General features: G+C 52.0%; 11 protein-coding genes across 11 annotated transcripts; 5 read left to right on the top strand and 6 right to left on the bottom strand.

Annotated features, from left to right (window-relative positions):
* Positions 1-569: 569 nt before the first annotated feature.
* On the top strand, positions 570-1,692 carry SSO2 (syntaxin; the record flags this gene model as incomplete). The annotated part of the gene is made up of 5 exons (XM_043282984.1): positions 570-575; positions 622-739; positions 793-1,259; positions 1,308-1,587; positions 1,637-1,692. 5 exons carry the CDS (start codon positions 570-572, stop codon positions 1,690-1,692), a joined length of 927 nt encoding a protein of 308 aa, XP_043140309.1.
* Positions 1,693-2,095: 403 nt separating this feature from the next.
* ACHE_70629S (BolA family protein) lies at positions 2,096-2,613 on the bottom strand (the record flags this gene model as incomplete). Its single annotated transcript, XM_043282983.1, has 3 exons — positions 2,096-2,264; positions 2,320-2,426; positions 2,491-2,613. The coding sequence occupies 3 exons, from the start codon at positions 2,611-2,613 to the stop codon at positions 2,096-2,098; spliced, it is 399 nt and encodes a 132-aa protein (XP_043140308.1).
* A 145-nt stretch (positions 2,614-2,758) lies between these two features.
* ACHE_70628A (acyl-CoA synthetase) lies at positions 2,759-4,810 on the top strand (the record flags this gene model as incomplete). The annotated part of the gene is made up of 4 exons (XM_043282982.1): positions 2,759-3,095; positions 3,185-3,486; positions 3,538-4,466; positions 4,546-4,810. The coding sequence occupies 4 exons, from the start codon at positions 2,759-2,761 to the stop codon at positions 4,808-4,810; spliced, it is 1,833 nt and encodes a 610-aa protein (XP_043140307.1).
* Positions 4,811-4,967: 157 nt separating this feature from the next.
* ACHE_70627S (exoribonuclease II) lies at positions 4,968-8,190 on the bottom strand (the record flags this gene model as incomplete). Its single annotated transcript, XM_043282981.1, has 3 exons — positions 4,968-7,590; positions 7,639-7,967; positions 8,017-8,190. 3 exons carry the CDS (start codon positions 8,188-8,190, stop codon positions 4,968-4,970), a joined length of 3,126 nt encoding a protein of 1,041 aa, XP_043140306.1.
* Positions 8,191-9,412: 1,222 nt separating this feature from the next.
* ACHE_70626A (FAD-binding oxidoreductase) lies at positions 9,413-11,001 on the top strand (the record flags this gene model as incomplete). The annotated part of the gene is made up of 3 exons (XM_043282980.1): positions 9,413-10,016; positions 10,064-10,626; positions 10,684-11,001. 3 exons carry the CDS (start codon positions 9,413-9,415, stop codon positions 10,999-11,001), a joined length of 1,485 nt encoding a protein of 494 aa, XP_043140305.1.
* A 542-nt stretch (positions 11,002-11,543) lies between these two features.
* ACHE_70625A (uncharacterized protein) lies at positions 11,544-12,098 on the top strand (the record flags this gene model as incomplete). Its single annotated transcript, XM_043282979.1, has 2 exons — positions 11,544-11,693; positions 11,757-12,098. The coding sequence occupies 2 exons, from the start codon at positions 11,544-11,546 to the stop codon at positions 12,096-12,098; spliced, it is 492 nt and encodes a 163-aa protein (XP_043140304.1).
* A 182-nt stretch (positions 12,099-12,280) lies between these two features.
* On the bottom strand, positions 12,281-12,553 carry ACHE_70624S (MoaD/ThiS family protein; the record flags this gene model as incomplete). The annotated part of the gene is made up of 1 exon (XM_043282978.1): positions 12,281-12,553. The coding sequence occupies one exon, from the start codon at positions 12,551-12,553 to the stop codon at positions 12,281-12,283; it is 273 nt and encodes a 90-aa protein (XP_043140303.1).
* Positions 12,554-13,266: 713 nt separating this feature from the next.
* ACHE_70623A (putative tannase) lies at positions 13,267-15,021 on the top strand (the record flags this gene model as incomplete). Its single annotated transcript, XM_043282977.1, has 1 exon — positions 13,267-15,021. The coding sequence occupies one exon, from the start codon at positions 13,267-13,269 to the stop codon at positions 15,019-15,021; it is 1,755 nt and encodes a 584-aa protein (XP_043140302.1).
* A 173-nt stretch (positions 15,022-15,194) lies between these two features.
* Positions 15,195-16,547, bottom strand: ACHE_70622S (FAD/NAD(P)-binding oxidoreductase; the record flags this gene model as incomplete). Its single annotated transcript, XM_043282976.1, has 1 exon — positions 15,195-16,547. One exon carries the CDS (start codon positions 16,545-16,547, stop codon positions 15,195-15,197), a length of 1,353 nt encoding a protein of 450 aa, XP_043140301.1.
* A 1,858-nt stretch (positions 16,548-18,405) lies between these two features.
* Positions 18,406-19,642, bottom strand: ACHE_70621S (cystathionine gamma-synthase; the record flags this gene model as incomplete). Its single annotated transcript, XM_043282974.1, has 2 exons — positions 18,406-19,428; positions 19,481-19,642. 2 exons carry the CDS (start codon positions 19,640-19,642, stop codon positions 18,406-18,408), a joined length of 1,185 nt encoding a protein of 394 aa, XP_043140300.1.
* Positions 19,643-19,779: 137 nt separating this feature from the next.
* Positions 19,780-23,331, bottom strand: ACHE_70620S (uncharacterized protein; the record flags this gene model as incomplete). The annotated part of the gene is made up of 3 exons (XM_043282973.1): positions 19,780-19,853; positions 19,900-20,298; positions 20,346-23,331. The coding sequence occupies 3 exons, from the start codon at positions 23,329-23,331 to the stop codon at positions 19,780-19,782; spliced, it is 3,459 nt and encodes a 1,152-aa protein (XP_043140299.1).
* Positions 23,332-23,574: the final 243 nt, after the last annotated feature.

The following is a 23,574-nucleotide window of genomic DNA, read 5'->3' as shown; positions in this document are numbered from 1 at the left end:
CTGTATATACAGCTACTATCTATCTAATTTGGTGTGAAACATCAATGAAAAGGGGACCCGACGATCACCGCTCGGTCTGTGCATAAGTGATTCCCCCCTAAAAGAAAAGAGTCTGCGCTGTCGGTGGGAGCTCTAGTAATATTTTTCTCTTTTCTCATTTTCCCTTCTTTTTATTCTCTATTTTCTAATCTTTACACTCTTCAACATACGCTCTTTAATCGGTGGCATTGCTGAGTTCGTTTTGTGGTTGTTCTCGCCCGCCGCCACACTCCGTGTACTCAGCCGCGTTGCTCCTGTCACTCTCATTCTCTCGTTCTCTCATTCTTCTCTTCTCTCCTTCATCTTCCAACTTCTACTTCTTTCTTTCTCCCTTTTATTTCTGATTTTATCGCTGAATTTTTCCCTTTGCGATTAATTAATCAGACATTTTATTCCCATCCGGTCGATTACTCAAACTACCACCTCGATCGGTCATCGGAAGAAACGGACTCGCGACGCCCGAACCTCGTTTCCCCTTCTCTTTTCGTTTCTCTTAAAAGCGATTTTATAGACCAGACCTAATAATCATAATGAGTGTAAGTCATTTTCACCATCTCTATTCGATATCTGCTCACTTTGCAGTACCAGAACCTCGAAGGTGGCCAGGGTGGCTACGGCCAATACAACCCCTACGGTGCCGCCGCGCAACCCAACCCCTACGCTCAGGGTAATGCCATGGAGCAGGGCAACGGCAACTATGGTGCGTCGATATCTCGAGACAAGCGACTCTGGAAAATAGCCTAACAGCAGCAGAAATGAACCAGGTGCAGCCCGGCGGCGGAACCACCGGCATTCTGAACAAGTGCAAGGAAATCAACGATGGAATCGGTGATCTGCGCGCCAAGCGCGAAGGTCAACTCTCTGCCGCCCAGAATGCCTTGCTGGATTCGAGCACCGAAAAGGAGGATCAGACTGCCCGCCAGACCCTCGACTACATCGAAGACGAGATCAACAACGGTTTCCGCTACCTGCGCGACCTTCTCAAGCGCATCAAACAGACCCCCGGTTCCGGTGACGCCCGCGTCCAGACCCAGATCGATGTCACCAGCCGCAACCTGCGTCGAGAAATCGAGCAGTACCAGCGCGCTCAGTCGGACTTCCAGAAGCGTTTGCGCGAGCAAGTTCGTCGTCGTTACGAGATTGCCAACCCTGAGGCCACTCCGGAGGAGCTTGACCAGGGTGTTGATAACGTGTTAATGGGCCAGGAGCAGAGCTTCCAGGTACGTACACCGCACATGCGCATTAACGGATGATGCTAACTATTACAGGTCGCCGGTACACGATCCCGTCAGGCCAACGATGCCCGTCGCGCCGCCTTGGAACGATCGGCTGCTATTCGGAAGATCGAGCAGGATATGATCGAGCTCGGCCGTCTGTACCAGGAAATCGCCGAAATTGTGCATATCCAGGAACCCCAAGTGGAGCAGATTCACCACGGCGCCGAGGATGTCGTGGGTAATGTGCAAAATGCCAACACTCAGATCGACTCGGCCATTTCCAGTGCGCGTAAAGCCCGGAAGTGGAAGTGGATCGCTCTGCTCATCGTCGGTAAGTAAACCCCTGTTCCCCACGTTAAATTAGATACTAACGCCTGCAGTCCTCATTATTGCCATTGTTGTGGGTGTTGCTGTCGGTGTCACCCAAAACAAATAGACGTCGTTTCTCGTTCTTTGTTCTGGTTGCTAGACTTTGGTCAGGATTGGGATCATGCTATTTTATTCCCCGACTTTTGGTCATTGATTGCTTTTTTTTTTTATCTTGTGTTTTTATTTTGCTTTTATTCTGATACTCCCTCTTGTGTATCTTTGCTGGCTTCGGACAGGGTTATATGATCAATTTACCGAGTACAAATCCTGTCTATTCTCTCGTTTGCTTTTTGCTTTAAAAAGCCTCTCCTCTGTCGCGTTTCCTAGTTCTGTTTGTGTTGTGCTGTATAATTAGCCATGGCGATGATGTCCTCGTACATGGCTGGACACGCATGATGCTCCTGCTCATGTACATATTAGACTTGCTCGCTATACTAATACATATCTAATAATGCTGTTACCGTGAATATCTATCCCTGCTTCTCCAGCTCCCGCTGCTCTTCCTCCGGCGTCCTCGTTTTGAGTTGTAGAGCATGAATCCCGCCTTCCCGGCTCATTTCGTCTTTCAGTAGAGCGTAGATCATCCGGTGTCGCGCGGCTTGCATCTTCGATTGGAACGCTGGGGATGTAATCGTTACACTATTCATCCATCAATATTCACTCTCGGGTATGTAGAAACAGGTGGGTGACGAACTGGAAATGCGTCTCCCTAGACGTCGACCCCTGCATCGGGGCGTGGTGCGCGTGAAGATGCGAGTCATTACGGATGAGGAGGGTTGAGGGGGTTAGAGAGGTCGTTAACTATTCATTATACCTTATTAGTATCGCTGGTAAAACTGGGGTGGAGGGGGAAGAGGGGGGGGACCTTTTCGCGAATGAGGTCCTCAACGGGGGTAGCGGAGGAGGACATTGTTCGGGATGGTAGTGTCGATGATACTGTCGAGAACAGAGGACGACGGAGAGAGGAGAGGGAGGATCGGAGATACATTGGCGGTTTTTGTAGATGTAGTAACTAGTGGTTGTATTTAGTCCTGCAAGATGGAGAAATTATCCACGCGGGACTCCCGGCTGACATCAACTCCGCATCCAACTAAATTTCCAGACATGCTTTCGACACACTAGCAGCACCGATCATGCCCTCAACAACCCTCCTCTCCCTCTCACGGGGAATCCGCCGTCTCAATGCCAATTACATTGCCTCATATCCATATCCATGTTTGACTGCGACCTCGCGCGCGACTGCCAGGACATTGTCGACCCTCCCGAACATCCCCCTCTTCCGCGCCCTCAAAAACCACGATCCTACGTCACAAGCTGTGATCCATAGCGCGTCTTCGCGATCATTTACATATGGGAATTTACTCGCGGATGTGCTTGCAGCCAAAGAGAAACTACGGATAAAGAGTGGCAGTGGCTCGTTGGCAGGCGAGAGAGTTGCGTTTTTGGCGGAGAATAGCTATGATTACGTAGGTATTTCTCCCTCCCTACGCCCATCCGTCAATGGATTTGACTGCGCTTTTGTTTGAGTTGTTGAGGAATTGGGGCTAATTTGGGGATAGTAACGCTGCTCTCGATCCTGGCGCATGATGCCATCGCCCTTCCCCTCTCGCCGGGGTTCCCCGTCGGGGAACTAAAGTATATCATGGATAACTCTGGCGCAAGCGTTCTTCTCGCCACGGAGCGGTATGGGGATAAGGCGCGAGAAGTCCTGGGTGCTGGGCTAGATAATCAGATCGTCCTGGATGTTAGGGAGAAGATTCTCCATGGGGGGAGCGTTTCGGAGAAGGTATCGCTGGAGGAGTTTGGGCAGGGTCTGAAGGGGGGGATGATGCTTTATACGTCTGGGACTACAAATCGGCCGGTATGCCTTCTTTTCCTGTATATTTGTGATGGTGGTGGCTAATTCGAGCAGAAAGGAGTCTTGATACCCCAATCCGCGCTCACAGCGCAGGCCGAGTCCCTGATCCAAGCATGGAAGTATACCTCCAACGACAGGTTACTGCACCTTCTCCCCCTGCACCACATCCACGGCACCGTCAACGCAATTGTCACGCCCGTGCTAGCAGGCTCCTCGATTGAGTTCATGTACCCCTTCAACCCAGCGACCGTCTGGAACCGCCTCGCCGCGCCATTCTTCCCTAACACCACCGCCCACAAAAACCCACCCACCAGGCAGGAAATAACCTTCCTAACCGCCGTCCCCACAATCTACACAAAACTCCTCTCCACCTTCGCCTCGCTCCACCCAGAAACCCAATCTGCGGCCCAAAAAGCTATATCCCCGCAAATTCTTCGCCTGAACATATCCGGCTCCGCGGCCCTCCCGACACCCGTCAAGCAAGCATGGCAGGAACTAAGCGGTGGGAACGTATTGTTAGAGCGGTATGGGATGACGGAAGTTGGGATGGCGATTAGCTGCGGGCTGAAGTTTGGGGACCGGGTTGATGGGAGTGTGGGGTGGGCGTTACCCTCCGTCGAAGCGAGGTTGGTTGACACGGATACCAACGAGGTTATTCGACCCGGTGAGGAAATCGATCCCGTCACGGGTCGTGAGCGGGAAGGTGAAATCCAACTGCGAGGACCGTGTTTGTTCAAGGAATACTGGGGTAATGAACCCGCTACCACGGAAGCCTTCGTCCCCGGTGATGACGGGAAAGGGAAGTGGTTCAAGACCGGCGACGTCGCTGCGAGACGGGATATTCGTGCTGCTGGGAAGGGTGGTAGTGGGGAGTGGGCGAGGGGACCTATGTATTTCATTCTGGGCCGGCGGAGTGTTGATATTATCAAGACGGGTGGGGAGAAAGTCAGTGCGTTGGAGGTGGAGAGGGAGTTGCTTTCTCTGTATGTTCCCTTCCCCCTACTCATATCCGACCTATACATACGTGTAATCCCTGATACAGGTGCTAATGTGTTAATACAGGCCCCAAATAACCGAAACCGCCGTACTGGCCCTTCCCAGCGAGCAATGGGGCCAGAAAGTCGCTGCCGTTGTCGTATTGCATCCCGATGCCGGAGCATCAGGCAAGAAAGGGAAATGGGGCGTTATGGATATGAGGCGCGCGTTGAAGGATCGGTTAGCGGCGTATAAGATCCCAGTGGAGATGAGGGTTGTGGATGCGATTCCGAGGAATGCGATGGGGAAGGTTAATAAGAAGATGTTGATTAGGGAAGTTTTTAGTGCTTGAATTTTGCTTGAATGGAGAGTGGAGGGTAAAGGGAGGAAAGAAAAGTTCTATGTAATTGTAGGTAGGAGTGTATCTTGTACTATAATACAGTCTATCATCAATCATACATTTTATGTACATATAATCCGAAGTCATCCAAATTATACAGGGCAATGGGTCACGCCCACTCACCCACTCTCGTGAAACCCACACCCGCCTTTACCCCCTCCATAACAACAATGCCTCTCCCCAAATCCACCTCTCTTATCCTCGCCTCCACCGTGCTCAAAATCCCCATCTCCCCAATCTCCTCCGCAACGCCTGACCCCTCCGCAAACACAACGGAGCACTTCACACCGAGACTCGTGATCGTACCAGCGTAGCCCTGCGCATACTCTGTCCCCACTAACGCGGTTTGCGAGAGAGGTTTGTGCAGGATGCAGGTGAATGTCTCGGGCAGGGTGCATTCGGCGAAGTAGAAGGCGCGGAAGAGCAGGTGTGTGGCCCAGTGTTGGGCGGAGGCTTTGGAGACGTCGCGGATGCGGGTGCGCAGCCAGCGCGTGCGGTGGAGGTAGGTTTCGACGGAGTCGTGGGTGTAGGGTAAGGTTTCTGAGAGGCCTGCGGAAGGGTTCGTTGCGGCGGCGCGCAGGGCGGCTTCGATTTGGTAGTGCGCGAGTAGGTCGGAGTATCTGCGGAGAGGACTTGTTGACTTGACGTATGCATCTAGGCCTAGTGTCGTGTGGTGCAGAGGCGTTGACGACGAGATACCCCGTGGCGCGGCGATATTCAGCCACGACTCACCGCCGTACTCGTGCATGTTGGTGTTCGTGAGCGGCGCGTACTCCGGATGATACCAAGTTCCGTCAAAGACAGCGGGTATGTTGCGCTCTGCGCACCAACGGCCGGAGACCCAGCAGGCGAGGTTCATAAGTAGGGAGATGAGGTTTCGTTTTGTGAGGTCGGGGACTTCATGGGGATTGTCGTCCTGCGGACGGAGTTGGATGATGGGATCGCCGAGGATGTATTTCCCCACTGTGGTGCTGCGCATGTTGTATGGTTTGAAGGGGGCGGAGCCGGCGCTGATGGAGACGGGGGTGTCTGGGGTGAAGGGAAAGTCCATGGCGCCGTTTTTGAGGCGGTAGGCTGAGCGGAAGGCGAGCATGAGGTCGCGCATTGTGTGGAAGGTTTGTTCGTCGGAGGGGGTGAGTGTGTTCTGGATGTTTTCGCGGGTGGATTGCGTGGTGAGGGTCCCGCCTACTGTTAGGGGCGGTTGGGGTGGTGATTCGGGTTCGAAGAGGGTGCGGAGCTTGTCGTGGGTTATGTAGATTACGTTTCCGGCTGTGCCATTGCGGACGTCGGTCTCTAGGACTTCGCCCTGGCGGTTCATTCTTGCGCTGAAGGTGAGTGTTGGACGGCCTGGGGCGAGAGAGAAGTTCTTGTGTGTCAGGGTTGGCGGGAGCATTGGGTAGGTGCGTTCCGGGGTGTAGAGAGTCTGATTGCGCATAGCCGCGTACTTCATGATCACATTGTCGTGCGAGATGAAGGCCGACGGATTGGCTACGTGCACGCGAAGCCAGAATTCGTCGTTTGAGCCGGGGACCGGCTCAAGAGAAACACCGTCGTCGATTTCCTGTGCGTCCACGTCGTCAACGCAGTAGATAGGCAGCTCACCCCAGTCCGTTCGCAAGTCCTGCATGGTGTCTGTCATTCCCTCTGTCTGGAGTCTGCGGGATTCCATCCGCACTTCCTTCAGCATTTTGTCGTTCCGGCTGGAGATACCGTGCCCTGGAAGACCCAAGGCAAGGTCGAGCAGGCGCATATTCTCCCAAGGAGACACCACACCTAGTTCCTGTAGGAACAGCGGTGCTGTCACAGCGTCCACTTCCAAGCCACCGTACATTCCCGTAGTCCGAATGATGTGTGAGCCTGACGACCTCAGCGAACCAGCTGTCATGCGCCTTGGCGGGATGCACCATAATTGCAGAAACTCGATGATTTTGCGGTCAAATTGATTAAACTTCTCGGTGACAACCTCCCGATATACCAACGGATTCTCGTTCTGCTCTGGTTCGAAACGTTGAGACGTAGGTCCCACGTTTGCCATCTTCGTTGGTGAACGGACTTTTCGACTGAGTTGGACGAGGCGACGTGCCTTCTGAGTAAAGTCTTGAATCGGGTGGTCCTTCAGCTTTGGCGTGTCTTCACCCATGGTAGATCGGACGAGCATTTCTTGGTGTTCATGGACCCATGTCGTGACTGTTTGTAACGTCCTGGCGATCCTTTTTGGCTGCACGAGGTAGTAATCCGAGAACACGAAGCTGCGATCATTCTGGATGAGGAATGAATTCTGGATAGCAGCACGATGAACAGCAAACAGAATCACGTCATTTAGCTCCTCTTGCTCCATGTCCAACGCCTTCATAGCTAGTTCTTCAATCGTGTATCCGACGCTATCTACCTCATCAGCCACGAGCTCGTGGATGCTATCCAACCGAGTCGAATTTTCGCGATAAAAATCCAGAATCTGATTGCTAAACGAGCTCATACTTTCCAAGAGATGAGCGCCCAGTGACCGTGGCACACCTCCTTCGATTGCTGACTGCAACTCCTGGCTCAATTCGGCGACAGCGTTGGGGAAGTATGCAAGCAGTGGTTCCATGTCTTCCGGCTCAGCAAAACCCTTGAGCACGTAGTCAAGATCTCTGTGAAAGCCGATGCGCCATTTTCCTCGCTCTGTGTAGAATTGTTGTTGTTTCTGAACTGATCGCACGTAGATGCCAAAGGTCAAGCTTCCGTCGGTGCTGCCGAAGTCAGTACCTTATTCCCTGATTGCTAACCACGACACTTACGAGTACAATGCCACCAGATCTCCCGGCTCTAGAAATTCGTCAATTCCCTCGCCTTCATCGCCAATGTTGGGAAAGTCTACAGCCTCCGCCTCTGAGTGCAACTCATCGATACTCGCACCATCGGCCTCCCGGTTATCGTTCAACATGTTGCCCCTCCACTGGGACGACATATCCTCCGGTTCTCGAACCGGGTCAAGGACATTCGGATTCCGTTTCTGCCATTTTACCAGATAGTCCCGGATATCTCTGTTCGCCTCGAACTCGTTTTTCAATTGGATTTCTTCGATCGATGCCGTTTGCTTTCCTATATCTTGTAATGTGGCATAACTCTGGCCAAATTAGCCTAGTCACACATCATATATACGCAAAAAGACATACCTGATATGTGTTGCTGAACGATTGCATCTGAAAATCTGAGCGGCGGCAAATCACCGGACGGCCAGAGACAACTCTGACAGAGGGAATGGTTGCCCGGCTAGCTGCGCGAGCACAAACATAACCTCCGTCCGGAATTCTCTGAAATATCCTTGTTCTTGACAACGCCAACGACATCCTGAACCTACGCCAGGAAAGAAAAGAAATGTCGCCGCCTTTCTACTATACCGCGGCGAAATTTTTGGTATATTGCCGGCATATACGCCACCGCCTAGGCGGTGTCTCTGATATGACCATGGAAGTCCCGAAAAGGAAACTCGTCTTTTCATCCTTCGTGTGGCAAGATATCGAGCCCCTTTTCAAGATAACACAGGTCCACATTGAAGTTCTATCCTCGGGTATCACGACATCTATCTCGTCCGGAAAATTTCTCCGGGATACCATGATTCAATCTTCTTATGGCAATGTATGGCGACGTGCTCCGAATTCTCCGTACCAGGATGATTTTCCCTCGGTGGATACGGTGTGGATAGCACTCAATATCGGCTCAGACTTAGACTGGAAATTCCCCGCAAAGTATCAAATGTGGAATGCTGATTGCTACGGGCTCGACCACTCATCTTTGCGGTTGATTCAAGTCTTTCACTGCTCATACAGACTCCTCCGAAGTGCATGATGCAGTTATATGCGGGGTGCATATCGCACCTTATCCTCGGTTGTTGTGCAATCTCATGTGATGGCTTACTACCTACAGACACACTGTAGAATTAACGTCCTGGCAGTTGAAGCACTGCTTATCATTGCTTTTACAGTCCAAGCGAGATATCCTTTTAAGGCCGTTGGCCAGGGCTGCATGCATTTACTCCGGTCTTGTTTCAAACCGACTTGGCTATATCCACTTTTCTTCGGCTAGAAAGTTAACTCTCGCTTAAGCATTTATAGAACTCTAGGTAAGTCGTCGGAAACACTCATTTGCGTGGTCAAGAACAAGTCGACAATGCATCTATAGAAACAACTGCATTAACTTCCACACTGAGTGGACACTGGCTTCAACCAAGTCAACCAAGATATATCCTATTGTGGAATGCAACCCGAATGTATTCTGCAGAGCGTATTCGACAGTCCACCGGATCGCCGTCCAAATCCACATGGCGCTAGCTTGGCACTTGAGCTATTATCTGGATATACCTCGGACTGGGCTCCGGTCCGTTGACAAACACTAACCCCAGATCGTCGCGATGATGCAAAATCAATCTCGGTTCGAGCATTGTTCGGATTCTGGTTGCTTTGTATAGCGGACGCTATCCATCATTAGCCCCTTGTCTGAGGTATTAATATGCAAGTGTGGCTCGCCGGAGACAATTGCACAAGCATCGTTTGATCCCCTTTCCCAGACACCATGAGTTTCAAAGGGTGGCGTGCACTCGCCACATTCTTCCTCGCTCTAGCCCCTCTGGCAGCAGCTGACATCTGTTCCAAGCTTGAAACCGAGAATATCGAGATCGAGCAGTCTCCATCCTTGGACTATACTTCCGAGCTGCACGACTATTGGTCGCTTGCATGTGGTGACCTCAAGCCAGCATGCATTGTGTATCCGTCGAGTGCCCAAGAGGTGGCTACAATCGTCAAGGAACTGCATCAGACGAATGACTTCTTCGCTGTGAAGTCTGGAGGTCATATGCCAAACACTGGATTTGCTAGTGTTCAGGATGGTGTTCTAATCTCGACCAAGAATCTTAACCAGGTCGTGTATCACGATGATGACCTGACGGCTGACATCGGACCTGGTCTTTCGTGGGAAGATGCGCAGAAGGGATTGGATGGAACAGGTCGAACAATTGTCGGTGGACGTATGGGAGGTGTCGGTATCGGAGGATATATGCTGGGAGGTGGACTTAGCTTCCTCAGCTCGCAATATGGCTGGGCTGCCAACAACGTCGTTGACTACGAGGTGGTCCTTGCTAATGGCACTGTTGTCCATGCTACCGAGAAAGAGAATTCCGGTAAGTCCATGGTCACGGTTAGAGAAGATTATGTCTAACGGAAATAGACCTCTTCCTTGCTCTGAAGGGCGGCGGCAGCAGCTTTGGAATCGTCACGAATTACCAGATGAAGACGCATCCTCAGGACCACAAGGTCTGGGGAGGAAACTACTTCTTCTCAGCCGATAAAACCCCCGAACTCCTCGAAGCTGTCCATGGCTTTACTGCAAACTACCCCGACGACAAAGCGGCCATTATTTTGACAGCCGACCACACCCCCATCCTCAACACATGGATCATGTTCCTCTTCTACGATGGCGAGTCTCCACCGGACGGCGTCTTTGACAAGTTCAAGGACATTGGCCCGACAGATGCTACCAAGACCTGGGATTCGTATTACGACCTGCTCAAGAACAACGACTTCTTCATCCTGAAGGGTCAGCGCTACGTGATCGGCACCGAGACCACCCCCCTCCCCAGCAAGGATGCTGCATCCGATGTGTTCCAGACCTACTACGACCATTGGATGAACGTCACCAATAACGTCCTCGACGTCCCGAACGTAATCGCCTCCATGGCTTTCCAACCAATGCCTCGTACTATCACCAAGAAGGCCAAGGAATTGGGCGGCGTAAGCACCCCTTCCCTAGATCTAACTAAACATGAACGAGAATGCTAACAAGAACAGGACTTGATCGACTTCCCCACCGACCAAGACTACATAATCCTTGAACTCGACTTCTCCTACGCCTTTGCCTCCAGCGACACCAAGATCGACGGCGCGCACCAGAAACTCTACAACGGCTTCGACCGGATCATCTCGAATTACGTCGACGAGGGCGTGCTGCCCGATGTGTATAGGCCATTGTTCATGAACGACGCATATCATCGCCAAGATTACTGGGGACGGTTGCGGACAACGGAGACGGCCAGGAAGACTAGGGAGAGGTATGATCCGGAAGGATTCTTGCAGAAGAGGACGAGTGGTGGGTTTAGGTTAGAGTAATTGGATATACATGCTCTGTACTGGGTAATAATATCTATTGAATAATATTTAAGGCGTTTATAATGTGATATGTGGTGGTGATTTACACGGGACAGTTAGCGCCGGGTTGTATGTCTACCGCGGACCTGGATCCCGACACCAATACAAGGATAACATTGCAGCTCTAAGTGTACCCGTGAATATCCACAAAGCCAAAGACACGACAAGCGACAAGCGACAGATCAAGTCTCAGATCGTACAAAGTTAACCGGATCATTGGCCCTGAAGATTTCGGGGAATAATAAAGGTCTTTCCAAGCGCCGGGGTTGTGGAGCGCCCTGTTCTATTTTTGCTTTTCTGTAGACTTTGTTTTTGAGGTACATTCTATGAAGAGAAGAAAGAAAGGGAATGGAGAGGTCTAGATGAGTCTGGCGCTGGGTGATGGTCTAGACTGGTATAGCTGTATGTGTATGTCGGGATGGGATACGAGTATAAAGACTTGCTTTGCACCCGCAGGTAGATAGCAACCAACAGGCACCTTTTAGATCACGAATAGGTACAAAATGCATGCCCTCCGAGCAACATTCCAAATCGCGCGCACCTTTCAGTTCTGCGCGCTGATTGCCGTCATCGGCCTGACGGCCAACTTCATCGCGGAGATTGTCAAGATTAATGCAAGACCGCCTAATATCTTGATTGGGACCATTACTGTGGTATTTATGCATCTGTAAACAGTGATATTTAGGGTGACAATGGCTGACCAAGCGAGTATTAAGACCTGCATCGCCGTGCTATACTGCATCTTGACATCCATAATCCTCTTGGATAATGTCCTGCCCTTATTATACTGCGCTATCATCGATACACTCCTTATGACTGCTTTGATAGTTGTTGCGGTAATTATTGGACCACCATTCTCGTATCTGCAATGCGCGGGGATTCCCTCTCTCATGCGACGAGGCGATGATACATCAGCGTATGCATTCGCGACGCGGTTGAGCGAGTATCTCAGCAACTTGAACGGCGGAAACATCGATTATGGAAATTGGATCGGGGTATCGAGGGAGGTGTGTTTGGAGGCAAAGTCAACCTGGGGATTGAGTATTGGGTTATGGTGAGTCCCTCCCCTCTCTCCATTGGAATGAGCTAACTGATATAGTGTGTTATTCTTCTTCTCGGCGGTTTGCAGCGGATATCTCTGGCACATGAAGAGAAAGGCCGCCACTGGAGTGGAGAAATTGGACGGATAGTCATCGTTGCAGTCGCATCGCATTATTGTTTTTTGATTGTTGTATAATAATCACCCTGAACTGACCGGGGGAATAATCGCAACCTCGTCACCTGGCTGAATCACCCTTCCTTCTCCTTCTTTATTTCCCTCTGTATCAATATCCACATATTCATCGCCAACACTCACACCACAGCTCTGCAGGACCTTTTCGCGGATGCCCGGGTATCGCGACTCGAGGGTATCGAAGAGGTAGTTCACCGGGAGGGGCGCGGGGAGAGACTCGGTGTTTTTGTTGGTGTAGGAGGAGGCGGTGGAGAAGTAGTGGATTTGGAAGGTTGCCATTGTGTGGACTCCAAGTAGTTGTATGAGGAGATGTATGAGGTTGAGTGATGATGGTAGTGGTGGAGAGTTGGTGGGGGAAGTGGGATGATAGTGCGGGGTCAGGTGATATCGAATTGGAACGAGTCTTTTTTTATTTTTATTCAGGTACCCTGTTGACCCTGCATAATTGTCTATGAGTTATTTGTTTATTTTTTGCTTACAGAATTGAACCCTGCATAGGTTGTAACCATGCAATCGATCACTAATTAACCACTCCGATGTCTCTGCACTCCAACACACAACCACACCACACTCTCACCTCTCTCTCACGCCTTCAAATCTCAATCCATTCTATTCTACTCTTGAAACTAGCCTCAAATATAGCGAATGCACACGCAATCGATCCATACTCAGAACGCAGTGCATCTCCGAGCTCGGAGATAAGATAATCTCTACTGCCCATCAGTTACCATTTTGGGTATACTTCAGGATAAGCTCTTTTCCCTAACAACAGCAGATCGGACTGGATTGCCCTACACAGCAGACTCATCGAAGCATGGAAACATCATCCATGGTTAAACTTCGTCTAAATCAGGGGCGCGACGTGTGAAGATGACGACGTTGAGCTTTATTTCAGGGGCCGCTGAGTCTATATAACTCTATTTCCTTCGCTGTCTTCCTTCCGTTTTCTATTTATCAACCAACAGTCACTCTTTTGACTTTGCTGCATGAATATGCGCGTCTCTCGTTCGACTCTCGCCGCTGCGGCTGCCACTACGCTCCCTTTGGCTGCTCAAGCCGCTTCCCTGCAGTCCGTTTGCACTACTTCCAATGTGAAAAACGCTCTCCCTCTCGATGTGGCTGAAGGCATTGAACTCGATTCCTCGTCTGTCACCACCAACGTGGTCACCAACTACTCCGTCTCCGATGAGAACTACTTCCCCGACGCTACTTTCGACTTCTGTAACGTGACGCTCGCCTACTCGCACGCTGGCAAGGATGACCACGTCTTGCTGGAGATCTGGCTGCCCGCGCCGGAAAAGTTCCAGAACCGTTGGTTGTCGACCGGCGGTGGTGGTTTCGCCATTAACAGCCAGGAGAGCTCACTCCCTGGTGGTGTTATGTACGGCGCTGCGGCTGGTCAGACCGATGCTGGATTCGGGGGCTTCTCGAACCAACTGGACTCGGTGACCCCGATTGCGAACGGTACTAACAACCTGGATGCTATCTACATGTTCGGATACCAGGCTATTCACGAATTGAGTCTTATTGGCAAGGCGTTCACACGTAACTTTTTCTCTGTCGCGGACAAGTCCAAGGTCTACTCTTACTACCAGGGTTGCTCCGAGGGTGGTCGTGACGGTTGGTCCCAGGCGCAGCGGTTCGCTGAGGACCTGGACGGTGTCATCATCGGTGCTCCCGCCATCCGCTATGGCCAGCAGCAAGTGAATCACCTGTTCCCTGATGTTGTCGAGCAGACCATGGGCTACTACCCACCCACCTGCGAGCTGGAGAAGATAGTCAACCTGACCATCGCCGCATGCGACGGTCTGGATGGCAAGAAAGACGGCGTCGTCTCCCGCACAGACCTCTGCAAGCTGCACTTCAACATCAACTCGACCATCGGCAAGCCCTACTCCTGCGTCGCCTCGTCCAGCACAGAAATGCTCCGCAAGCGCACCAGCACCACCAGCACTGTCCCCGCGCAGAACGGCACCATCTCCGCCAAGGGCGCCGCCGTGGCCTCCAAGATGCTCGACGGCCTGAAAGACTCCCAAGGCCGGCGCGCCTACTTCTGGTACCAGCCCTCCGCCGGCTTCGACGACGGTGACGCCCAGTACAACTACGACACGGGCAAGTGGGAGCTCTCCATCACCTCCCTGGGAGGCGAATGGGTCGCCCGCTTCCTTAACCTTGAACAAGCAGATAACCTCTACTCCCTCGACAACGTCACCTATGATACCCTCGTGCAGTGGATGGAACTCGGCTGGCACCGCTACGAGGACGTCCTGCAAACCACAAACCCAGACCTAACCCCCTTCCAGCAAGCCGGCGGCAAGATCCTGCACTACCACGGTGAATCGGACAACTCCATCCCCCCGGCCTCGTCCGTGCACTACCACGAATCCGTCCGCAAGATTATGTACCCCAACCTTAGCTTCGAGGACAGCAGCAAGGCCCTCGCCGACTGGTACCAACTGTACCTCGTCCCCGGTGCCGCACACTGCTCGCCCAGTACCTCGCAGCCCAACGGGCCGTTCCCGCAGACCAACCTGGCTGTTATGATCGACTGGGTTGAGAAAGGCAATGCTCCGACGACACTGAACGCTACTGTGCTCAGTGGCGAGCATAAGGGTGAGAAGGGTGAGCTGTGCGCTTGGCCGCAGCGGCCGCAGTGGAAGAATGGGGAGATGGAGTGTGTTTTCGACCAGGAGAGTTTCGAGACGTGGCAGTATGAGTTTGATGCTTATAAGCTGCCTTTGTACTAGTCTTGTACTATGGCGTACAGTACTATACTAAATCTGCATAGTTGATCAGTTAGGACTACCGACTGATATACAATAGAACCCAATTGCTTGTCAACTCCGCCGAAATGCATTGCTAATAGTAAAACAAACTTTTTGATATAATTTACAAAGACAACTCAACCCGGACACAAGGCTTAAAGGAATCCCTTAGGACCCCCCCAAGACCCCTTAACCAACGCCGAATAATAAACCCACGGGAAAAAGTCCTTCTTAAGATGATAAAACGCCCTGCGCGGTTCAATTTGATCCCACCCAAACCACTCATTAAACGACTCCTTCGGCACATTCCCATACTTGAACTCCGCAAGCAGCACCTTCCCGTACTCCGTCGTAATCGGACAAGATGTGTATCCATCATACCCTTCAGCCGCAGAACCAGCATCAACCTCCTTACCCTCGAGGGCCTGCACAAGGCCGCGGACGAGGACGGGTGCCTGCGCGGTGACAGCGGCAGCGGTCTTGGAGGTGGGAAGGCTGGAAGCATCACCGGCGGACCAGACGTTGGGGAAGGTCTTGTGGCGGGTGGTGTTGTCGTTGACGTCGACGAAGCCGGCTTCATTGGCGAGGGGGGAGTTTTTGATGAAGGAGTAGGGGCCCATCTTCGGGACGACGTGCAGCAGGTCGAATTTCTTCTGGACTTGCTCCTTGCCGCCGACGGAGAAAGTAGCCGTGTTGCCGTTCACAGCGACTAGGTCGTGCATGAAGAGTCCCTCGACACCGCGCTCCTTGCGCAGTTCCTCCAGCTTCGCGCTGTACTTCGGCACACCGAACATGCCCGGAAGTGCCGTCGCGAAGCTAATATTAATCGACGAGCCCGCAGGGTTGGTAGGGTTATACAACCCGCGCTGCTTCCAGTGGTCCAGCGCAAGCCACATGATCTTCTGCGGCGCGCCAGCACACTTCATCACACCAGCGGGCTGGGTAAACAGCGCCTTGCCCTTCTCCATCTTCTGAATCGTCCCGAACACCTTATCCACTGTATCATATCCGTAAATCGACGAGACAAGCGAGTCCTTGTCCGCGAGCGCCTCGGGAAGGCCCTTGATCTTATCATAGTCGATGCTAATCCCGGGCACAACGACGAGCTGCTCATAGTTCACTTTATCCCCATTCGCAAGCGTAACAGTATTCTCCTTCGGCGCGAAAGAACCAACGCTACCCCGGTACAGCTTGAGCTTCGGATCAAGCAAACTCTGCAACGGCCGACGCAGCTCCTGCTTCGTCTTCAGACCGCCACCGACAAGCGTCCAACCGGGCTGGTAATGGTGCCATTCCGAGGGGTCGACGATAGCAATGTCGTCCTGTGTGAATTTGCCCGTGTCGAGGAGTTGGTGGCTGATGGCGAGCCCCGCGGTGCCGCCGCCAATAACAACGACTTTGTGGTTTTTGGCTGCGCTGGTTACGGGGGGTTGTGTTGCGGCGGTCGCGAAGGACCGGATTGTGCGTGCGGCTGTCGCCGTGCGTGCTGCGCGACTGCAGAACATCATTTTTGCTTGGGAAGGAGGAGGATGGGGTGGTGTGGTGGTCGGGGAAAAATCGGGGTGCTAAATATTGCTTGGGATCGCCGTTCTCGGCGGGGATTGGTCATGTGATACTCATACGGTCTCTCAGGTCTTTACTAGAAGCCCTAGGGATTTATTCTTTTCGTTTTGATCCCCGAAGGACGAGGAGAAAGAACTACTTTCCGCTCTCAATGATGAATGTGTATCTAACTGACAGGTGTGAATCTGGATCCTTAAGAGTATTAGCTTATTTGACCCTAAGACGTAAGTAATCCTTGACAGTACTTTTACCCATTTGACGACGCGAATAATGTGAGAACTTCCAAGCGAGACAGCAAGATCAAATCCGGAAAAGGCAGACGAACTACTGCCAAACAGGTTCGGATACTTGGAGATAATATAGCCCTCAATCACGATGTCCCCATCCGTCCCCTGAGAACAATCCAATCTCTGAATGGCTCCACATCTTCACCTCAATTGACTTCACATGCTGTTTGATTTGAGCTTATCTTGGTAATAAGTTGTCTGGAGACAGTCAAAAGCCGAGCTGGGTACTACCATTGAAATGAAATGATCGTACTAGCTCTTTTTCCATCGAACTTTCGCCAAACGCGACGATTCTACCCGATAAGACCAAGAAAACAGCATAAGAAAAACAGACCATGACCTCAAAGCATCAAATGGTGGCTTTATAAAATGGATCTTGAGTCCAATATCTATACCGCAGACCCTGAAGTGGACAAGTTAGTGCTCAGTTCAATTTCCTACGAAGCCGTGCCAAATCTCTGAACTGATCCTTCCACATATACACGAGCTATCCTATTTGTCGTATTCAATCCTATTTTGCCTCCGACCCAAGGACAAAATGAAGTCCTGGTTGGCACGTCTACTGGAGACATTCGACCTGGAAATTGTCTTGTCTGGCTCTGTGGGTTGCAGTTGTGGTGGACGTGGTTGTCACACATCACTTCTTGCGCTAATAACTAATCCAGAGTAGGTCATAAACGAACCCCAAATTGTACCATCCTGCTTTGAGCATGCTAATTCGCTTACTGCTATTAGAAACATGAGACAAGGTTCCTGAGCACATATCCAGACCTTCGCGAAAAGCGAAAAGAGTGCCCGCCTTCTTTAATTGTGCGTCTGTGTCTCACTTCCCTCCAACCTAGTCCGTTCTGGAAGTTAACCGTCGTGGACGGAGAAAAATCACCTGTTATCTGGAGATCTGGCGGTCCCTGCCTCGGGAAAAGGCAATGAAGGGAGAGACACGGAATAGTTCCAGTGGAGGTCAACTTGCAACATAGCTTACCTCTGGCTTTTCTTATGTACAGGGCCTTCACTCAGATTACGCCGTGATAATGCCCCCCTTTGGAGGGAGAGGGATGCGAGGCTTTTGTCTACAACTCTACAATGCGCGACTAATCATTCGACCTAGATTTTTGTCCCTTTATTTGATCATGACATCGAAGAGTCTCTCGAGCGAGCTAAAGGTGGACCTTTGGTCACCATTGCCCGATCTCATCACCGATATCATGTTTTGAACCATAGCTGATAGCATATTGCTACAATATCTTGTGTCTTTCTATTTTTATGATAGGTGCACGTCGTTATGTACCGACCACTCATGACGATGCTTGTCGTTGAAAGTAATTGCTGGGCCTGTTGTTATCTGGACGGGTGACTGGGTTCTGTCCTGAATTTGAAGATGGCGTGCATAGAAATCGGGAATTTTTTTTTGGGTCGAGACCTCTACTATATGGCTCGCGAGCCTAATTGATTTCAATATACAATGTGTATTCACATTCGTATTGCATCACTCATCCCACTACTCTGTATAATACAACTAGGCCATCTCCTTAAACGCCCCCACCAAATCCCCCCTCAAATCCTCCCAATTCTCCAACCCGACGCTAATCCTCAGCAACCGTCTATCAACTGTCGGATCAGACATCGCCCGCCACTCAATCAACGTTTCCACGCCGCCCAGGCTAGTCGCGTGCTGCAAGAACGAGAGTTTACTAGGCAGTCGTCTTGCCTGGTCTTCCTTCTTCATGAGGATGGAGAAGACGGGACCGAAACCGTTGGGCATCTGTTTGCGGACGAAGGGTTCGGTTTGGAGGCTTGCATGGTAGACGGACTCAAGGTTTGCTTGGACGGCGGCTTCGTCGCTGTCTGGGGCAGGGTTGGGTGTGTTGAGGGCGTTGTGGATCCAGGTGACTAGTTTGTCTGTGTTTTGGCTTTGGCGTTGGACGCGGACTTCCAGGGTTCGGAGACTGCGGACGCCGAGCCAGCCTTCCATGTTGCCCATCACGCTGCCTAGGAATAAGCGGTCCTTGCGCAGTTGACGGGCCCAGTCTTCATTTTTTGTGGCAATCACTCCGCAGAGCATGTCGCTGTGTCCACCGAAGTATTTGGTACCAGAGTGCATTACCAGATCCGCGCCCCATGCGAATGGATCCTGCAGGTTGGGCGGCGCAAAGGTGCTGTCGACCATCAAGTATGCTCCCCGAGAATGCGCCTTCCTCGCATATGTTTCGATATCGAATGCCGTGCCATGGGGATTCACCGGGGTTTCGAGGAGGATCAGGTCACCGGATTGCAATTCCTCCGCTGGGCAGTCAAGGCTCAACTCCTTTAGCCCCGTCAATCGGCTAAACATCTCGACAACACCGTGACAGCCATGGTATCCAGCGCCAATGGAAACCCGTTTGGGGTTCAGCAAGACTAGTACAGCATTCAGAGCGGACAATCCAGACGAGTAACTGACAGCGTGACCGTGGAGCAGCGACGAGAGGATGAATTCAAAACGGGTGTAGTTAGGGGCGGAAAGGCGGGAATAAATGTGCGTGTGGGGGTCTTCATTATACTGCCATAAGTCAATGCCGACTCCTGGGAAAGGGAAGTAATGAATGGCGCACATTTTCTGCGTCCGCGACAGGCACAAGATGCTCGGGATTGTCGGGGTACCGGAACGTGGTAGCGACGTGGAGCGGAGGGGCCACATCGGTGACCACATTCACCGGGTCATCGGCGTGCAGCGAGAGCGTAGAGGGACCGGTGTTTTCAGATGACGAATGCATTTTTGCGTTGACGGATAACAATTGAGAGTTGTCGAGAAGGCGGGCACGCCTTTTTATAGATCACGTCACGTGTGGGGACTGAGGGGTCACTATCTGACTCATCCCAGAAACAAATATCGGCTTGTCTCCGCTCGGAATCACCGTCGAAGAGATCCCATTCTCGATGGTTCGCGGACAGATCCAGGAACGGCTGCTTGGAAATTTGCGCGATCTACACTGTCAGTAAAGGTAAACCAATGGACCAGCGGAATGCTTACCAGTTTCAGAATCAAAGGCAATCGAGATATCATCATGCTCAATGGGGTATTCCGGCATGTCCAAACAAACAAAATCCGCAGACGCATCGTCATCCTTCCTAGGCAGGGCGAATTTGGCATCGACAAAGCGGATCCAGAACTTCCCAGACCGCATAAAACTCTCCATGTTGTCCGTACCCTTGAGGACCCAGTTCATGCATTTGCCGTGGGGAAAGTCATTGAAGAATGCCAACAGCTGAAAGACCTTTTCTTGCCGGACAATCTGGATTCGGGTAAGAGTTGCTTCCCACTTCTTGTGAATTGGCACAACCATTCGACGGCGGGAAATAATAAACGATGTAGCAATGCTGTCGTAGAGTACTCTAAACCCAGTCACGGCGGCTTCGAAGTCATGGAGAGCTGGTAAAGTTAGCAAATGTAGGACCAAAAATAGTAGCGCAACATACCAGCTAACGAGGCAAAGTCAAACCGTCGAATCATCGGCTTGACCATTGCCGCCTGCAGAAAATCGCTCAGGCTACCGGGCATTTCAGGACGGACGAGGTTCTCGGCTACCGAAAGAGTCAAATCTTGCTGTGCAGGGCGGTACAGGCTCAATCCTGTTCTGTTGTTGACATCCAGGCCCAGCTTCAGTTCGCCAGGACCCAAATTGATTCGATCCGTAACAGACCCCCATTCACTAGTAATGAGAGCCCGCAGATGCTCTGAGAGAATAGTGGGGCCATACTGGTGCTCCACCATACCAGGCTGCTGGTCAATCACAATAACAGTCCCAGCCGAGAATTGAAGATGAATAATTGCTGCTCGACCACTGACTCTGTCATATGGTTGTTCAATAGAAAACGCGCGAATGGGCACATCGGAAGTCTTGTGTTCATTCTGCTTAGCCAGCACGCCCAGGAGAAGCGAATGCATCATTGTGCGCTCCTGGACGTCGTGGAACGTCATCAACATGGACCGGGTCCTGCCCTCCTCGGTGACCTTGAGCACAAAGGCAGGCGCGCCGTCTTCACCGCGCAGCAGACCGAATACCACGGGACTTCCGTATCCCAGGATATGACGAGCGTTGCTGAGGACCTTCACCTTGGGGCTCGTAAGCACGGTAATCCGGAATCCTTGGTGGACATTCCGCGTGCCAGTGCCTTCAGTCACAGTGGTCGATCGCTCAAACAGCCGCAACCGACATCGTTCGATGGGCTCCGCGGGGAATGCCTTGGGCATGCCGGGATCCATGTACTGAAAAACCTTGAGGGTACTTTCGAAAATGACCCTTTCACCCGCCTCGGGCTTCAGACTGTCCTCCGTCTTCATAGTGTACTTGACAATATTCCAGATCATTTTGAAATCGGCTTCCTGGAACATGACATCCAATTCAAAACCACGGGGCAACCGGACCCGCATGGAGTTTGAGCGAACCTGCCATTCCACATCATCCCAGGTGGGACCCTTCTTTCGATCCGACTGAATCATCACATTGACCAAGTCACTCTGACTGTTGATGGCAGCAAAAACATACCAGTCCGTGCGCTCACGAAGGATAGACAACGCACAGGGAACCGCGAATTGCTGGGTGTCGTCTTCAGCGGAGCTCACATATACGTCGACAAACATCGTTCCGTAACTGAAATGACGAGGGGTATCACCAAGAGGCATCATCGTGAACATACTAGGGCCATCTCCGGAACGATCCACTAGCATGGAGCGAGAGGCGGCTCCCGAAAGGACGGCAGATACGTCAGGGGCAAAGAACGGGTACCGCAGCCAGACATTGCTCTCGAGATTATCACCGGGCTCGAAAGCTTCGGACGCGACGATCTTGGCAAGAATATTGTTTTTCTTGATCGACATGGACAGTGAGCGCAGGTGATTGAGAATTCCCTGGTGTAAACCGAGAACATCCGCCATCTGTTTGTCGCCCGTGCTCATGACAATCTCTTGCAACGCGTCGACGCTTGATGCGCCATACCGAGTGAGTTCCTCGTGCTGGGTGAAGATGGCCTCATTGATCCACAACGATTTCCCCAGGTCCAGGACTGCTTGTCGCGCGTCAATTGTCGAGCCGCCTCCTGGGCTAGCGGGCCCGCGGGAACGTGCATAGGCTTCGAGTGCCTTCCGCCCTTGTAGAAACCACCACACAGCGGCCCTCATCCATTCCGCTAAAGAGGTCTCCATGAGAGGCTTAACACTCTCTGCCGACATTCTGAACAAATTGGTGTAGCGTGCCACATATTGTTGGAACTCGACAAACGCAGCATCGCCAGCCTGATTGGCAACTGCTCGCATCGAAATGCGCGGCGCCTGTGGTTGGTACGGGGATGCATTGCTGTCTCGCGTGGTGGGACGACCTTCGTGGGTCTCACGGGTGGTGGGACGACTACTTGTTTCGCTGGGTGAATCGTCATCTATCTTAGGCTGTGCCTTGACAGCCTTTGTCGGTGTGCGGTGCAGGATGCCAGTGTTCGCGGGCTTGATCCCAAACGGAAGCGTGGGTTCCTTGTGGACCGGAGGTTCTGGTGGCACGCTGTCGGATCCCTGGCTGGGAGACCCTTGAAGGGCATTGTTGGCTGGCGGAGTTGGGTCTATGGCGGAGAAGGGCGGCGTTTCGTAGAGAGAACCGACGCTGGCGGGCGACCCTGGTCGTTGGTCACTTGCAGGTGGTATTTCCTCTTCGGCTGGGGAGGGAGGATCGTCTTCGAAGCGGGTCTGCAAGGCACGGCCTTCTTCTAATTGCATCTTTTGGCGGACACGCTGAGCAAACGTATTGGATTCTGGCGATGCTCGGAAGGATAGACGAGACCCGCGCTCGCCCAAACTAAGCGTCATGAGAAAATCCGCATCCTGGGGGTTCTGCAAGAGGGGTGGCTTGCTATCTGGGATGATTCTGGTAACATCAGGTGGATTTGGACCGACGGTTGATGTATCAACTCGCAACTGTGGCGTTCCCTCTTTGTGAGGTACCGGTTCCGGTGGAGCAGGTATATCGTTGGTTTGAGGCACGCTTTGACTTTGACTCCGGGCGCGTTTGCGCTGTATCGAGACTTCAATGGTAGGAACATCGGACTCATCACCACCCTCTCCAATCAATTCAGGCGTTGCCGTGGTGAACGACACCTTTAAACCCTGCCGGGCAGGATTCTTCTTCTTGGGTGGCATCATGGTGTAATGTGCAGAGTCGCTGCCTGCCGAGGCATTGATAACCTCTTGTGGTGAGGGCCATTTCGAAGCGGTGGAACGGGGAGTCGCAGACGAGCCTTGGGATTGGGACGCGGTGCGAGTTGGGCCCAAGAAAGCCTCGACTTGCTGGTCAGTAGAGGATCTGTTTTTATCTCTGTTGAAGAATTTTTCCTTCCAAAGAGACCTCTTTCCAGCGGGCTTGCTCTCGGGGACAGCAGGAGTACTAGCCAAGAAGGCAAAGGGGTCGTCGCCAGCCATGTTTACTCCCGGAACCAGCAATTGAAAAAGATGCAATATGGAGAATTTTGAAGATAAATAGGCACGTAACAAATATGTACGCAGGGGAACCGGTCCTCGTCTACAAGTACAATATTCTGGCCGGGCCAAAATGACGCGAAGCGCTGGGAGCTTTTGCCCGCAAAGAGAGGGATCGACAGGGGGGTATCGAAGTTGTGGAGGTAGAGGCACGAGCGTTTGATTATGACGAAATGACGGTGCTCT

The sequence above is a fragment of the Aspergillus chevalieri genome, chromosome 7 (genome assembly GCF_016861735.1).
Source record: "Aspergillus chevalieri M1 DNA, chromosome 7, nearly complete sequence".
NCBI lineage: Eukaryota > Fungi > Ascomycota > Eurotiomycetes > Eurotiales > Aspergillaceae > Aspergillus > Aspergillus chevalieri.
This window is presented reverse-complemented; position numbering and strand designations above follow the sequence as displayed.